The sequence below is a fragment of the Dermochelys coriacea genome, chromosome 15 (genome assembly GCF_009764565.3).
Source record: "Dermochelys coriacea isolate rDerCor1 chromosome 15, rDerCor1.pri.v4, whole genome shotgun sequence".
NCBI classification, from domain to species: Eukaryota; Metazoa; Chordata; order Testudines; family Dermochelyidae; genus Dermochelys; species Dermochelys coriacea.
Genome location: NC_050082.1, coordinates 2,459,508 through 2,474,190, shown reverse-complemented (window position 1 = coordinate 2,474,190; position 14,683 = coordinate 2,459,508). Strand labels below are relative to the sequence as shown.

General features: G+C 56.1%; 1 protein-coding gene across 2 annotated transcripts in view; it reads left to right on the top strand.

The window, feature by feature from the left end:
- The window catches only part of RASAL1 (RAS protein activator like 1), a 101,970-nt gene extending 97,226 nt beyond the window's left edge, over positions 1–4,744 (top strand). For both annotated transcript variants that reach the window (XM_038373370.2, XM_043497814.1), the window contains 2 exons: positions 693–769; positions 1,864–4,744. In XM_038373370.2, coding sequence (XP_038229298.1) covers positions 693–769; positions 1,864–2,003 — 217 coding nt within the window. In that variant the 3' untranslated portion in view covers positions 2,004–4,744. The remainder of the gene's footprint in view (positions 1–692; positions 770–1,863) is intronic.
- Positions 4,745–14,683: the final 9,939 nt, after the last annotated feature.

The window sequence follows — 14,683 nt, the reverse complement described above, 5'->3', positions numbered from 1 at the left end:
CTTCAAGGCATGGGGGGGGGACCACCCCAACCACAGTCCCCAAGTGAGACTAAAAGGCAGGAGAACCAGCCAGAGACTTGGACCCCAGCAGGATTATGTGGGTTCCTGGACCCCCTGCCCCAGTAATCTGAGCCTGTAACACTGCAGGGGAGATGAGAGAGGGAGGGGGTCCCAAGTTCTCTGTTCTGAACACCCCTTCTCACCTTTGGTTATTAGATCATTATATCAAGAGAGCTCACAGAGCTGGGGGCCCCATTGCCCTCATGGCTGGTCAGACTAGGCAGGACCATACAGACGGGGACCAGGGCAGGGGGCATACGGGCCGGGGCGAGAGGGCCCTTGTGCATGGGGCCATCAGGACTGGGAGCCCCCTGCGCATGGGGCTGTACAGACCAGGGCTGGGGCGGGGGGAGCATACAGTCCAGGATGGGGGGTTCCCTTGCATGTGGTTCTGTACAGACCAGGGCTAGGGAGGCGGGGGTTCGCTTGCGTGTGGGGCTGTACAGACCAGGGCCAGGGCAGGGGGGCCATACGGACCAGGGTGGGGGCTCCCTTGCATGTGGGGCTGTAAGGGCCAGGGTGGGGGGTTGGCATACAGACCAGGGTGGGGGGCTCCCTTGAACGTTGGGCTGTATGGACAGATAGTAGCTGATGCCCCTGCCCCTAAGAACTCACGTCTCCTCTCTCCGCAGGGAGAAGTACATTGAGTGTTCAGATGCAGGGCTGGCGCCGGAGCAGGAAAGGGGGCCTGGTCCCCATGCCCAGGGAGGTACGGAGCCCCCTCCCCGTCAGAGCACTCAGAGGCAGCCTGCAGAGCGGCAGCGGGCCTGGGCCGAGTGTTGCCAACTTTCTACTCGCACCCTGAACTGAACACCCTTGCCCCACTCTCTGCCCCACGCCTCCTCTTAGGCTCCGCCCCTGCCCAGCCCATTCTCTGAGGCCGCACCCCCGCTCACTCCATCCCCCCCTCTCTGTCGCTCGCTCTCCCCACCCTCACTCACTCACTCATTTTCACTGGGCTGGCTCAGGAGGTTGGGGTGCGGGCTCTGGGACCCCCAATGCAATGCAGAGCTACACTGGGGGCGGCAGGTCTGCGCTGCCCTGGGGGTCAGGGGCAGCAGGTCTGCGCTGCCCTGGGGGTCGGGGGGCGGCAGGTCTGTGCTGCCCTGGGGGTCGGGGGGCAGCAGGTCTGCGCTGCCCTAGGGGTTGGGGGGCGGCAGGTCTGCGCTGCCCTGGGGGTCGGGGGGCAGCAGGTCTGCGCTGCCCTGGGGGTTGGGGGGCGGCAGGTCTGCACTACTCTGAGGCTCTCGGGGGTGAGTGGGGGGTGGTTGCTGCATTGGCGAAGGCCTGAGTCTTGCTTGCTGGAGCTGGTGCACCATCACTGCTGCTCCGAGCCATTCGCTGATGGGGAGCTCCTGCCCCACATGCTCTTTCCCAACCTACCCAGTGACCATGTCGCAGACCAAGGGGACTGGGCAGGGAGTCTGTGAGAAGCTGCCCGTGTCCCATCTTTGGAGAGTGGCTGAGCATTGCCAGCTGCTCCCTGTCCTTGTGACCCTCTCCAACCCTGCCACCATCCGCCTGCTGGCTTCCAGGCCACCCTCAGCTGGCAAGGGGCCAGGTGAGGGCCCACAGGCAGGGATCCAGCTGTGCTAGCTGGCCCAGGAGCCCTGTGCTCTAAGGCCTAGCCTGGCTTGGTGGAAGTGAACCCATTGGGTAGCTGGACATGGGAGTGAGCATGTGGGTCTGTCCGGTGCCCCGCTGGCCCTGATCTGTCGGGCCCGCTCAAATGCCTGTGCCTGCAGAGGGCACTGTGGGCTGATTGCCCCTCTCCTTTACTACACTCCTCTCCCTGTCTTGCAGATCAAGGCTGTTCCTGCCAGCACCGCCAGACAGCTGCTGCTGCCCGCCTGCTGAACGTCATACAAGACCTGGAGCGTGCCCACAGCGCCTTCGAGCGCCGGGAGAAGGAGGAAGCGGACAATGACTCTCACTGCCCATGAGAAGCCTCCTCCCCCTGCCCCACCCCATCCCTCCCTGGCACTTCTGTTGGACTGTGCCCACCTGACGATGGTGCGCGGGAGTGGGCCCTGGTGCTGGGAGACACCGGCTCACTTGTCACCGTGCTCTAGGCTGGGAATGGCAGTGGCCACGTGGCTCAGGCCAGAGGTGATGGGCCACAGCAAGAGAAGGCACAAACCAGAGGTGGCTGAGCTCATCCTGCTCTCCAGCCTCCTGGCGGCCTGCTGTAGTGCCCACATCAACCATCAGATGGCGCTCCAGAAACCCTCCATAAACCACACCCTGAGCAGCACCAGCCAACCTCCTTGCCGTCCTTTTCCCTGTGGGGCAGAGAGCCAGGATCCACAGCCTCTAATGCCAGTGCCTGGGGAGGTGAGCTGTGCCCATACCCCAGTGCCATCCTCCTGCAGGCTGTACCTGACCTTGCCAAGCAGGGCCTTCCCGCTGAACCTCAGTCCATGTGCGCAGCCAGCCAGTGCCTGGTATCCTGGTGTCCCAGAGGCGCGTGGGGGTGGCAAACAGCCTGCCCCTGGCTCCTGAAGAAGCTCACCCCCGTGCCCCGTCTGTGCATTTCCCACCCCACATTCCAGCCTTCGTGGCCACTGGGCGAGGGGAGGCACTTCTGTGTCTGTAACTGATGAAGGACCTCAAGTGAGCCCCTAGCCATGATCCTCTGAACAAGAGCCGGGCTCTTGGGTGAACTAGCGTGTGGGCCGGACTGCGGCCCTGCAGCACGCCTGGCTGTGCAGCAGAAAGCTGTCCAGCCTGCACGCCAACCTCCGCCAGCCCATCTCTCTCCCCCAGTTCCACCTGCACTGGCCCGGGGGCCAGCCACCATGAACTTGGCTCCCCCCAGCACCTCTTGGTGGCGGAAAATCTAAACTCTGCCACTGGAGTGGTTAAACTCCTCCATCTCCCCAGGGGATGCTAGCTTGTGCCTAGAGCGCAGTGTGCTTGGAGGAGGAACCCAGGGCCCTGCATCTACTGGGTGCTCCTTTAAATCACTGCCCTGATACTCCATCCATGTGTGCACTGCATGGCTATCTGCACAGCCCCACTGGGCACCCCACAGCCTACCCTGTGTGCACAGGGCTGAGCGTAAAACCCAGCTGGGCTCCTCTTTGCTTGTGCCAAAGTCCTGCTCAGGAAGCGAGAGGGAGCTACCCCAGGGACGTTTCACCCAGATCACCTGCGCTTGGTGGAGAAGCCTGCATCACTCTGAGTAACTCTGGTAATAGGCCAGAACAGGGCAAAGAAACCAAGCTGAAGCAGGCTGGACAAACATACAGATCCTGGAGCAAAGTGAATGTGTGATGCGGCCAGTGGGGGGTGTGTGGCTGAAACGTGAGCTTCCAAACCAGCGCGAATCCTCTGGCCTGATGAATGTGAGACTGACAGAGTGCCTGCAGAGGGGCTGGGAGCAGAGAGCTTCCCCCTCCCCTCTCCTGGGCAAAGCTCTGACCAAGGTGGCAACTGGTCAACCCAGCTCGCTGCACCATGTGGATAGCAAATGGGCTGCCTGTGGCTGTGTGCACCCCCGCCTGCATGTGCCATTGGGAACGGAACCAGCGTGCCCCCGCTAGTGCCAAATGGCCAGGCTGTGGTTGTTGAGGCAGGAGGCAGTCATCTTGCAGCCTCTTTGGCTCAGTGGCTATCCCGGGCCGGGGGGCTTTGGAGTTAACCAAGATCAGTGGGTCTCATTTGGAAATCTGTTGTCTGTATATATAGCTCAATGCTGTTCAGTCAGTTTTCAGTCACAGTCTTTTGCAGACCCTTTAGACATCGTCCACCAACTCCCGAGGTCCACGCTCCACTGCCCTTGATATATTTGCACACACACCTCTCTGTCTATTGTGCATCTCTCAGTATATGTCACACACACAAACTATGTTAAAAGAACTGGAATAAAGTTGCCAAACGAAGCACTTGAACATTAAGAAGCGCCTGAAGTAAGGAGGCTCAGGCACCTGGAATTCAGCCTCCTGGTGTGTATGTATCATGGGCCAGTCTCCCATTCCATGAGCACATACAACTGTTTCCCCAGGGCCCTGTGCAGAGGAAGGGCCATGCTCACTGGATGAGCAGCTAGCCAATATTTTGTTTGCTCCTCATTGCTCAGTGTGTGGTCCCAGCCTATATATACTGCACACCATTCAAACCCTGCTCTAGAGACAGAATAGTTTCTTCATGGGCTTTTTTCTGGCACTCATGGCTATAGTATCAGTGCTTCACGAGCATTAATTAATGTATCTTCAGCTAAATGGGTACTGTGCTCCCTGTTTTACAGAAGGCAAACTGAGGTGCAAAGATTAAAGTCAAAGGTGTCCACTAATCTTAGGTGCCCAATATGCAAGGCTTAGGACCGCATTTTTCAGGGTACTCACTATTGTAGCACACCTTATATGTGCAAAGCCCAGCGCCCATTGACAGCAGTTGCCGTTGTGAATGCTCAGCACTGCTGCAAATCCAACCCAGGGTCCATCCTCTGCTCTGAATAAGGCAGGCATCCTGTGGAAAAAATAGTACATGATCGTGTTGTACTTAATTCATACACACAGGGTCAGATTAGGGTTTCACAGGCATCCTTAATTCGGGCATTTCCTAACTTTTGAGCACTTGACGTTGCAACCTTAATGTTGTTGTAACATTGTTTTTTGTGTGTAATTTCCTAACTTTTTAATAAAGCAAACTTCAAAACCAGACATTCCATCATGTGACATCCCCATGGCTCAGCAAGGCTGGAACCTTTAGATCCAACCCAGAGACCTCTGCCACTGGAGTAAGTGTTAGCAGTAGTAGGTTGTTAGCCTCTCTGGACCAGCACTACAGGGGGATGGGATACTTTGCCAGTGGGCTTTCACAGCTATTTGCTGAGAGAAGAAGGATGAGATGCGGGAATCAGGTCCCATTCCAGGTGCTGAGAAGAGGTGTTGTGGTGGGCACAGACTTTTCTGCCCCCTCCCCCAAGTGTGACCAGTTCTTGGTCCCGTCTCTTCCCTACCCCTGACTTCTTGTCCCATTTTCCATGCCTCGCCAGCCCTAGGCTCCATTCCTCAGGCTTCTCGCACCATCCCCACTTTCCTTGTCCAGCAAGTACTAGTCTTCCCCCTCTGGACTCGCTGGCCCAGTCACCTCACACTCCATTTTCAGTCTCCATGCCCAGCCAGTCCCAGTTGCCAACCCCCCCAGCTTCTTGCCTCCCCACACACATTTCCCATTGCCACTGTCAGTCCCAATCTCCCTCCCTGGGATACTCGTGTGTCCTCAGAGTGCCCTGGTCTCTGCCCAGCCACTCCCAGTCTCCCAACCCTGGCTCCTCATCCAATCTCAGTCTCTCCCCGCATCTACAGCCTCCAGTCCCAGGCTTCTTTCCCCCACCCCGGCTCTCCCTCTCTGCCAGCCTCCAGTCCCAGTTTTTGCCTCCTCCCCCAAGCTACTGTCCCAAGTCTACTCCCTGCTACCTCCTCCCCGGCCCAGCCCTTGTCCCCTCTGCATTCAAGTTAGGTGGCTTCCTCCTCCATGTTGTCTGGGCAGTGAGAGCCCAGAACAGAGGGTCTCCCTTCTACCAGTTCAGATGCTGGGCTCTGGACTGGCCACGGCCTGCAGCAGCCCGGAGCTGCAATTGCCAGGGAAGTCCTGCTCACCCTGGGCTGCAGAGCACCGGGAATGATGGAGCCTCAGGGGAGTTCAGCTGGTAAGATTCCTCTACTGAACAGGTGCAAAGTGCAGCTGCATGAAGGCTTATAAATTGACCAATTTGGGGTGAGTATTCCTGGGGCTGGCAAAAGGTGCATCCCTGACAGCAAGGGCAGCCCCCTGCCAAATGTCAAGTCTCTGGCCCAAAGCAGAGGGGTGCTAGAGCTTCCCAAAGAAACTGCTGACAGGATTTTTTAACACCGGCAAAACAATGGATTCTTCCCTAGCTTTCGGCTCAGAATGGCTCTGCGGTTTTGGTTGAGCCTTTCCAGAAATATTCAGCCCGAGGCAGCCGTCCCGCGTGGAGAATGTCAGCGCACATAGGGAACGTTTGGCCAAGTTGTGAGTAACCGAAAACTGGGTCTTGTGCTGAGCAGCCTTGGGCCTAGCCAGCACCACCATGACTTGTGTATTGGGTGTGGGCTCGGCTCAGCCTGGGTATGGAGATGCACAGGTACCTCCGGGGCTGTTTTCACTTGGTGGGGTTTGAGCATGTTTTGACCAGGAGATCTACTGGGGTCCCCGACGGGCACCACGCTTGGTGCCGAGCCACATTCTCCTTGGCTGCCAGCAGTGTGAGGCATTGTCAGTGTAAGCCTGTGGCCAGAGGGAGGGCACTTGCTACCCCCAAGCTGGTGCAAAGGGAGCTTCATTTGCATGGGCTGCCTCCCCTCAATTCCTCTAGTGACACGTGGGAAGTCACCGTAACTACACAGGAACTGGAACTGAGGCGGGAGTGGGCTCCCAGACAGGCTTGGGAAGGGGAAAAAGCTTGTTAGCTAGGGCTGTGTGTTTGCCTTCCCTTTCTGGAAGTGCCTCCCCAGGGGACTTCATGTTGATTCAATGAGGATTTTGCCATGGGGCACAGCAGCAGAGCAGGGTGGGGTCCGGCCTATGCAGGACCTCTATAGGGCTGACTCACTAAGCGGGTTGGGTGGTTGGTGGCACCTCCAGGCACGCAGCTGCCATGGGATCAGAGCAACCCAGCCCTACAAAGAGGCACCTGGACTAATGCCCTCTGCTGATCCAAGACATGAGAGGGGCTTGGTGAGATGGTCTGGGCAAGGGACCTGTGAGTCGTTCTCACCAGCGGGTGGGAATGCAGTTAGACTCATGACTGCCAAAGTATAGGTGTTGGGGTTGTATTCATAGGCACAGGAATTAGGGGTGTGGGGGGTGCTGCAGCACCTGGGCTCCTGGCTGCCAGTCCCGCGCCCAGGGTCTCGGTTGCTGGTTCAGTCCCACGATCCTGGCTGCTGCCCCCCATGCCCGGGCTCTGCTGCCACCTCATGCATGGGGCTTTCAGAACCCCAACTATTAAAAATGTTCCAGTGCCACTGGTTGTATTTTACTTGAGTTGCATACATGGCAGTCTGTTGCTGTGTTTTCCAATTATATGAGTGTTCCCTTTCCCCTTTCTCAGAGTGCTGGTGAGTGAGACTGGGCTGCATGTTAAGGGCAACCGGGTAGGGTGCATTTAATTTGCCCAGGTTTTGGGGGGAACGACTGAAGCATGTCCAGTTATTTGCCAAGAAAGGTCCTAGACATAGTGACCCCCAACATTCATCTAAAATGACCCAGCTGTTTCTGAGAGGGAGGCTAGGGAAGAGGATGATTAAAAAAAATTCTGGAGCCCCTCTTTGAGATGTATAGCATGTCCATGAGCAGGGCCTTCAATTTTGGGGGTGGGGGTGGGGGTGGCAAGTAGCCCAAACTGGGACAGGGACAGGTTGGAGAGAACTGGGCAGGAGAGTCTGTGCCCACTAGAGCATGGACTGGAACCAAGAGTCTGTGAAATATCTGTGAAAGCCACTGGATATCTGTGAAAGCCACTGGAAGTGTCTCATTCCCCTCTTGTGCGGGGCCACCTAGAGGATGACACCCTACTAAAGGTATCAATTACTCCCTTTAGCTCAAGTGGCCGAGATCTGTGTGGTGTGTGGATCTAAAGGTTCCAACCCTGCCGATGACCCATGTGGGTGTCAATATGATGGAAGTTTGGTTTTTAGTTTGCTCTTTTTAAAAACCTAGGAAATCACACTCAAAAATCTGTTCAAAGAAGGTAATAAAGGTTGCAAAGTCTAACACTCAAACATCAGGAAATACCAGTATGAAGGTTGTATTGAAACCTTATTTCAGCCTCCTTAGTCCTGGGCATGGTGATACAGTCTTTAATGACATGAGAACATACTATTTTTCCCATTAGGACCCCTGCCTTACTGAGTGCCCAGGATGGACCTGCATTGGGAGGAATCAAAGTTGCTAGGGAAGGCGACTGATGTCTGTAGGGCCCCTGCCTCACTGTTGTGCGAAGGAGGCAGGGGCTTGCAGGAAGAGAAAAGATGATCTCATGGTCAAGGCAGTTGACTGCTGCCCTGGAGAGCTGGATTCTATCCCTGCCACTGCCACAGAGTGCCTGTGTGATTCTGGGCAAGTCACTTAACCCAGACTTTCCACAGGTGAGCACTAAGTGTGTGCTCATGTGTCTGACTTGGATTCTGTGCTCTGATTCGCGTCACTCTGCAGTGCACAGCCCAGTACTAGAGCAGAGGCTTCAGGACACTAGAGGGGCTGGCATCCAGAAACTAGACCATGTAACACTGGTTTTCTCCCCCGGCCAGCAATGGTGCCTGAGAATGGTTTGCATGTGGGGAGCTCCCAGCAGCTGCAGGCCCAGCCTCTGCTAGCCGGAAGAGCTGCAGGGAAAGGAGTGGAATCTCTGACTGTAGGGAAACCCCCAGCTGCTCTCAGCCCAGCTAGCAGGATGAGCTGCGGGGGATAGTGTCAGCCTGGGCCCTCCTCTGGGCTGCCCTGGAAGTCTTACTGTCCATTCTGGGAACACTGCGCCAGGCACTGCCAACACCTGTTCCCGCTGCGGGTTCTGTGCTTCCCTGGGAGCTGTAGATCAGATGCTCATTACATGCTTTAATGACCACCAGCTGGGTTAGTGCTGGGCCAGAGCCAGAGCTCAGTGCAGCCTGGAGACAGCCGGCTCTGCACCAACCCTCTTCCCCTTTAGTCAGGGCTAAGCCAGAAATCTCTGCCCCAGGTGCTTTAAAACAAAAGCCGGCTGGCCAGCCAGCGGGCACGGTGCACCAGTGCAAGCCCCAATGGTAGGCAGGGCGAGTGATGAGTAGCAGCGGTGCCGCAATGCACAGGGCGTGACGCCTTGTGAGCGGGGGGCTCCCATGCAGGAGCCGGTAACTGACCTGGAGACCTCACACCTCCTACTGCAGGGCCCGTGCGTCCACACCATGGACTACGATTGTGGTGCTGCTTCAGCGAAACTGGTTTCAACCCGTGGTGGGGGCGCCGTGATACTGACATGAAGGAGCTTACACTTCGCCCCTACACTTAAAGGCCTATCTGCTGGCAAGCCGCTCGTTTCACCCAAAATAACAGCATCCACCTGCGGCCAGTTTGGTATAAAAATCGTACTTATACCCAAAAGAGTTTATACTGGTCTGAAAGCTGTGTGTTCACCAGGCCTAAGAGCTTGTCCCTACTCTAAGGGGGATAGGGGAAACTGAGGCACAGAGCCAGTGATTTGCCCAAGGTCTCTAAGCAGGTTAACTGTACAGCTGGGATTAGCATGCATTTGTCCAGGCCAGCGCTCTATCCACTAGACCTACAGGAAGCCTGCATTTGCCACTCACTGACATCCAATTGAGCCCCTTGGTGCTAATGGAGTCATTCCAGATTTACACTGGTGTAAACCAGAAAAGAATGTGACCCAGGCTAGGGAATGAAGCACTCCTCCCACTCCATCCCCACCCCATCCCCACCCCCTCCATTCACCCTTGAACTAGCATGATAGCAGGGCACAGCACTGAAATCTACCCACTCCCGCCCACACATGCCAGCCCAGACAGCAATGAAGAGGCTGCATGCGGCTGGGTATGGATTCCACATTTATTTAATAAGTTGTAAAGACATCAACACATGCTGAGCATGACAGAGGCGATTCAGACAAAGGAAATTACAAAGCCCTTAAAGATTCCCAGCGAGGCCCATACAGAGAGCCAGGACATGGATCCCAAAGCATGGCTTCGGGAGACTACAGATCCTAGGATGCCGTGCTCCACCTTGAGCGCCGCGTGGCTTTAAGTAGCTTGGCTCAAGATGGAACCACGCATGCTGGGAGTTGTAGTCTCTGCAGGCCACGTCTCTGTATTCAAGACAGCCAGCTACAGTGTGCTCCATTTTAAGCAAACCAGATACAGCCGTGACAGCTCATTGGGTTCCTCCAGCTGGCAGGATTTGAGCTCCCCTGGCTTCAGAGGCACCACCACCCAGTCTGGCCACGTCTCAGGGGTGGCTTTATCGCCCCATGGCAAAGCAGATGCACTGAGCGAGTCCTTCAATAGAGCGGTCTGCCTGCTCTTGCTGCAGAGCTGGGGAAAGCACCACCTGTCCCGGGGGAAGGGAACGGCATTCTGGGATTGTGGCTGGGGGGCAGGGGACGCTGCCCTGAATGGGGAGAGAATCCGTATTGCACAGCTGAGGGGCAGCAACACAGGGGGATGCTAGATCTGCGATCAGGGCCAGCTCCCTTTCCTCCCACTCCCACCCCACCGAGGGCATGCCAGCCCCATTAATAAACGGGTCATTCAAAAGCTCCTCTTCATGGTCCTGGGGCAATGCAGTGGAACAGTATGTTCGTGACACCTGGTCTGGCTGAATGTGTTGGGTGCGAGAATGCGGGGGGGTCTGACTGTTCTACTTCACAGGACAAGGGACTTATTAGCGCTGCGGGAGGGGTAAAGGTCAAGAGGCCTCTATAGCCCACGGCAGAGGTAGGGTTGCCAGCTCTGCAGAAAACTGAATAGCCTTGCTCTGCCCCTGGCCTGCTCCTTCCCTGAGGCCCTGCCCCTGCCCCACCCCTTCTCTGAGGCCACGGCCCCCACTCATTCCATCCTCCCTCCCTCCGTCGCTTGTTCTCCCCAATCCTCACTCACTCGCTCATTTTCACGGGGCTGTGACAGGGGGTTGAGGTGTGAGAGCTCCGGCTGGGGGTGCGGGCTCTGGGATGGGGCTGGGGATGAGGGGTGCAGGGTGTGGGAGTGGGCTCCAGAAGGGAGTTTGGGTATGGGAGGGGGCTCCAAGTGGGGGCACGGGATGCGGGGTGCAGGCTCTGGGTGGCGCTTATCTCAGGCACCTCTCGGAAGAAAGCAGCCAGCATGTTCGACTCCTAGGCAGAAGGAACAGAGGGCGGTGCTGACCCCGCAGTGCCCACTGGCCACCGTTCCCAGCCAATGGGAGCTGCAGAGCTGGCACTCAGGGCAGGGGCAGCGTGTGGAACCCCTGTGGCTGCCCCTGCACCTAGGAGCTGGACAGATACACCACCAACCAGGCACCTGGCAACCCTGGGCAGAGGGAGTGAGGATGGAGAAAAAGACTTCCCCTTGCACCTCCAGCTGGCATCAGAGAGAAGAAACAAACCAGTCTGCGTGCGTGCACACACACACTGACAGGCACATGCACACATAGACACACACACACATGCAGACACATGTACATGTGCGCACAGACACACACACACAGACACACACACGCACATGCACACCCCCCCCCATGCGCCATGCTGGCCTGACACCCCTGCTCTAACACACACTCTCAGCCTCTCCCTGTCCTCCTACCTGGCTCCTGCCCTTACCCACCCTTCCCCCACCCTTCTCTACTCACCCCCTGTCAAATCCCATGTGACGTTGCACTCCAAAAGAAATCTGATGAGGTTCAACAAGGACAAGTGCAGAGTCCTGCATTTAGGATGGAAGAATCCCATACACCGCTACAGACTAGGGACTGAATGGTTAGGCAGCAGTTGTGCAGAAAAGGACTTAGTGGTTACAGTGGATGAGAAGCTGGATATGAGTCAACAGTGTGCCCTTGTTGCCAAGAAAGCCAATGGCATTTTGGGCTGTATAAGTAGGGGCATTGCCAGCAGATCGAGGGACGTGATCGGTCCCCTCTATTCGGCATTGGTGAGGCCTCATCTGGAGTACTGTGTCCAGTTTTGGGCCCCACACTACAAGAAACGATTAGGGGGATGGAGCATATGATTTATGAGGAGAGGCTGAGGGAACTGGGATGGGAGGGGATTTGATAGCTGCTTTCAACTACCTGAAAGGGGGTTCCAAAGAGGATGGATCTAGACTGTTCTCAGTGGTAGCAGATGACAGAACAAGGAATAATGGTCTCAAGTTGCAGTGGGGGAGGTTTAGGTTGGATATTAGGAAAAACTTTTTCACGAGGAGGGTGGTGAAGCACTGGAATGGGTTACCTAGGGAGGTGGTGGAATCTCCTTCCTTAGAGGTTTTTTAGGTCAGGCTTGACAAAGCCCTGGCTGGGATGATTTAGTTGGGTTGGTCCTGTTTTGAGCAGGGGGTTGGACTAGATGACCTTCTGAGGTCGCTTCCAACCCTAATATTCTATGATTCTATGATCGGTATTTCAAATGTGCTACTTTGGGTGTCACTCACAACTAGCCCTTCAGGTACAACAATGGAAAAGCCAGACAGGGCTGATGGCCCGTTAGCAAAGACAATGGACTGTGAAAGAGTTTAGTCTTCCCGTGGACACTCCAGACAGCCTGCGAGTAATGGCTGCCAAAGCCCTGCAGAGACATGGGTCTGAGTCACCCCTTGGAATGCCAGTGTTCTTCGCTGGGAGACAAAGGGTTCCTCCCATACAGGAGAGCTATATAAGACAGGGGAGTGACATCATCATGGTTCTCCGCTGCCTCCCCACCCAAAGAGACACTGGTTAACACCTGAAAAGAAGAACTGAACTGACGGGAGAAGAATTGAGTCCAGGCTCAAAGGTTGTCTAGCCTGTGAGTAATAATACCTGAAGTTTCAAGCAGCAGGCCACTACAGTGGCTTGCAAGAATCTCTGTAATCTACCTGTGACAATATTTAGGGTGAGAAATTACTATTTGTAGCCAATTTCTTTAGTAAATCAAGCTTAGTTTGAGTGTTTTGTTTTATTTGCTTAGTGATCTGCTTTGTTCTGTTTGTTATCTCTTTAACAACTTAAATTTGCCTTTTATAGTTAATATATTTGTTTTGTTTATTATTAAACCCAGTTTGTGCAATTTCTAATGGGGGGGAGGGGAAGAAGTAATGCATATCTCTCTTCACATTGAGGAAGAGGGTGAATTTTTAAGAGCTTGCGCTGTGCAGATCTTTCTATACAGCGCAAGTCAGTATTATTTTGGGTTTATTCCCCAAAGGGTATGTGCATGTGAGTGCTGGGGGTGTCCTCTCACAGAGCTGACTTCAGTCTTTGACTGCAGCTGGGTGTGGCCCTACCTGTGTGTGCTGCAAGATGCCAGAGAGACTAATTCAGCAAAACAGGGAGAGGGAATCCAGGCTGGTGGAACAGGAGGGGCTCAGTGAAACCCCAGGACATTAAGTGGCATCCCAGAAGCGAGGTCTAACCGTTACACCCCCTCCCCTTCACTTAATCACAGGAAGGGGGCCTCATCCCTCTGGCACCCTCGGTCCCGCCCTGGCTGCTGGCCTGCTCCCTGGATGAGTGACCAAGTCCTCTCCTTATGCCAGGGCTGGTGACAGGCCTGTGGGCACCAGAGAAGTGCCCCATGTACCACACTAGCCTCAGAGGAGCTGCAGCTGCTGCAGGGCTGATGCTGTTACAGGTTGGCCATATCCCAGACACCAGGCCTGATAATGGGGCAGGCTCTGTGGGGCCAGGCACATTGGGGCAGGGACATGGAAAATGCGCTCCCTGGTGGTGGGGGAAGGGAATTTCCTAATGGCCTGGGAGCTAGGTCCATGTGTGTGCATGCACGTGTGTGTTTGTGTGTGTGCAAGGTGTGTACACTGAGCATGTGCGTGTGTCAGAGGGATGTTTGCATGTGCTGTGTGTGCGTGAGAGGGAGCGGGTATGCATGCAGTGCATGTGTCTACAGTGGGTGTCTAATGTGCAGTTTGTGCATTGTGTGGGGGAGCAGGATGTGTGGCAGAGGGGTGTGCGAGCGTGCAGGCTGCATGCATGCAGCATATGTCTATTTTGCTGCTGTCAAGTCCCTGGACAGACCCCTGCCCAGATTTCTCATAATGGAGTGAGAGCTGCTCTCTGGCCTGGCTGACTCCTGAGTGTGGGCTGGCTGTGTGATTTTGTGCTGCAGGCGTGTCAGGGGCTCTGGGTAAAAGGGACACTATGGGGCAGGAGCTATTCCGTGCCCTGCCACCGGGGTCCTGCCTGAGCAGAGAAGGGTGCTGGCTCAAACACCCCACCAATGTCCCGCTGGGTGACTGATGCTTCACGGTTGAGCCCCGGTACATCTGAAAGGTGAACGTGCCACTGCCAGGTACAGCTCCCGGTCTGCTCAGCAAAGGGCACGAGCTGATTGCTGCAGGGGGCCGGCGGGGCCCATCCCTGTGGCCAGCACTGCCAGGTACCCCCTGGCTGCCTCGGGCTTTCTGCTGAGGGGGCAGGACGAGCCATCAGGGCAATTCGAACCATGCGCGGATAACAAGCAGCACCAGGGCGGCCTGTGGCTGTGGCAAGGGATGGTTGGCCTGGGTGTCGTACCCCAGGGCGACGTACACACCAGCCCCTGAGAGGGTGGGTGAGAGCAGGGACTCCTGCTTCATGAGCACCAGAGACTGGGAGGCTGGGTGCTGAGAGACGGAAGCTGGGCATGTCCCATGGCTGTTAGTTATTTGTATAGAAGCCCAAGTCATGTGGGGTCTTGGGGAGAGGGTTTATGCAGGGTGGTGCTGGGGCGCCTGCCTTGTTTGGGCAGTGGGGACATGTCGATCCACAAGGGGGTGGTTCTGGGGTTCCTACCCAAGTGTGGGCACGGGGGGGTGTCTGCAAGAGGGGGGTGCTGGGGTGCTTGCCTGCATGTGGGCATTGGGGGGGTGTCTGCAAGGCGGTGTGCTGGGGTTCCTGCCTGCATGTGGGCATTGGGGGGCATGTGTCTGCAAGGAAGGGT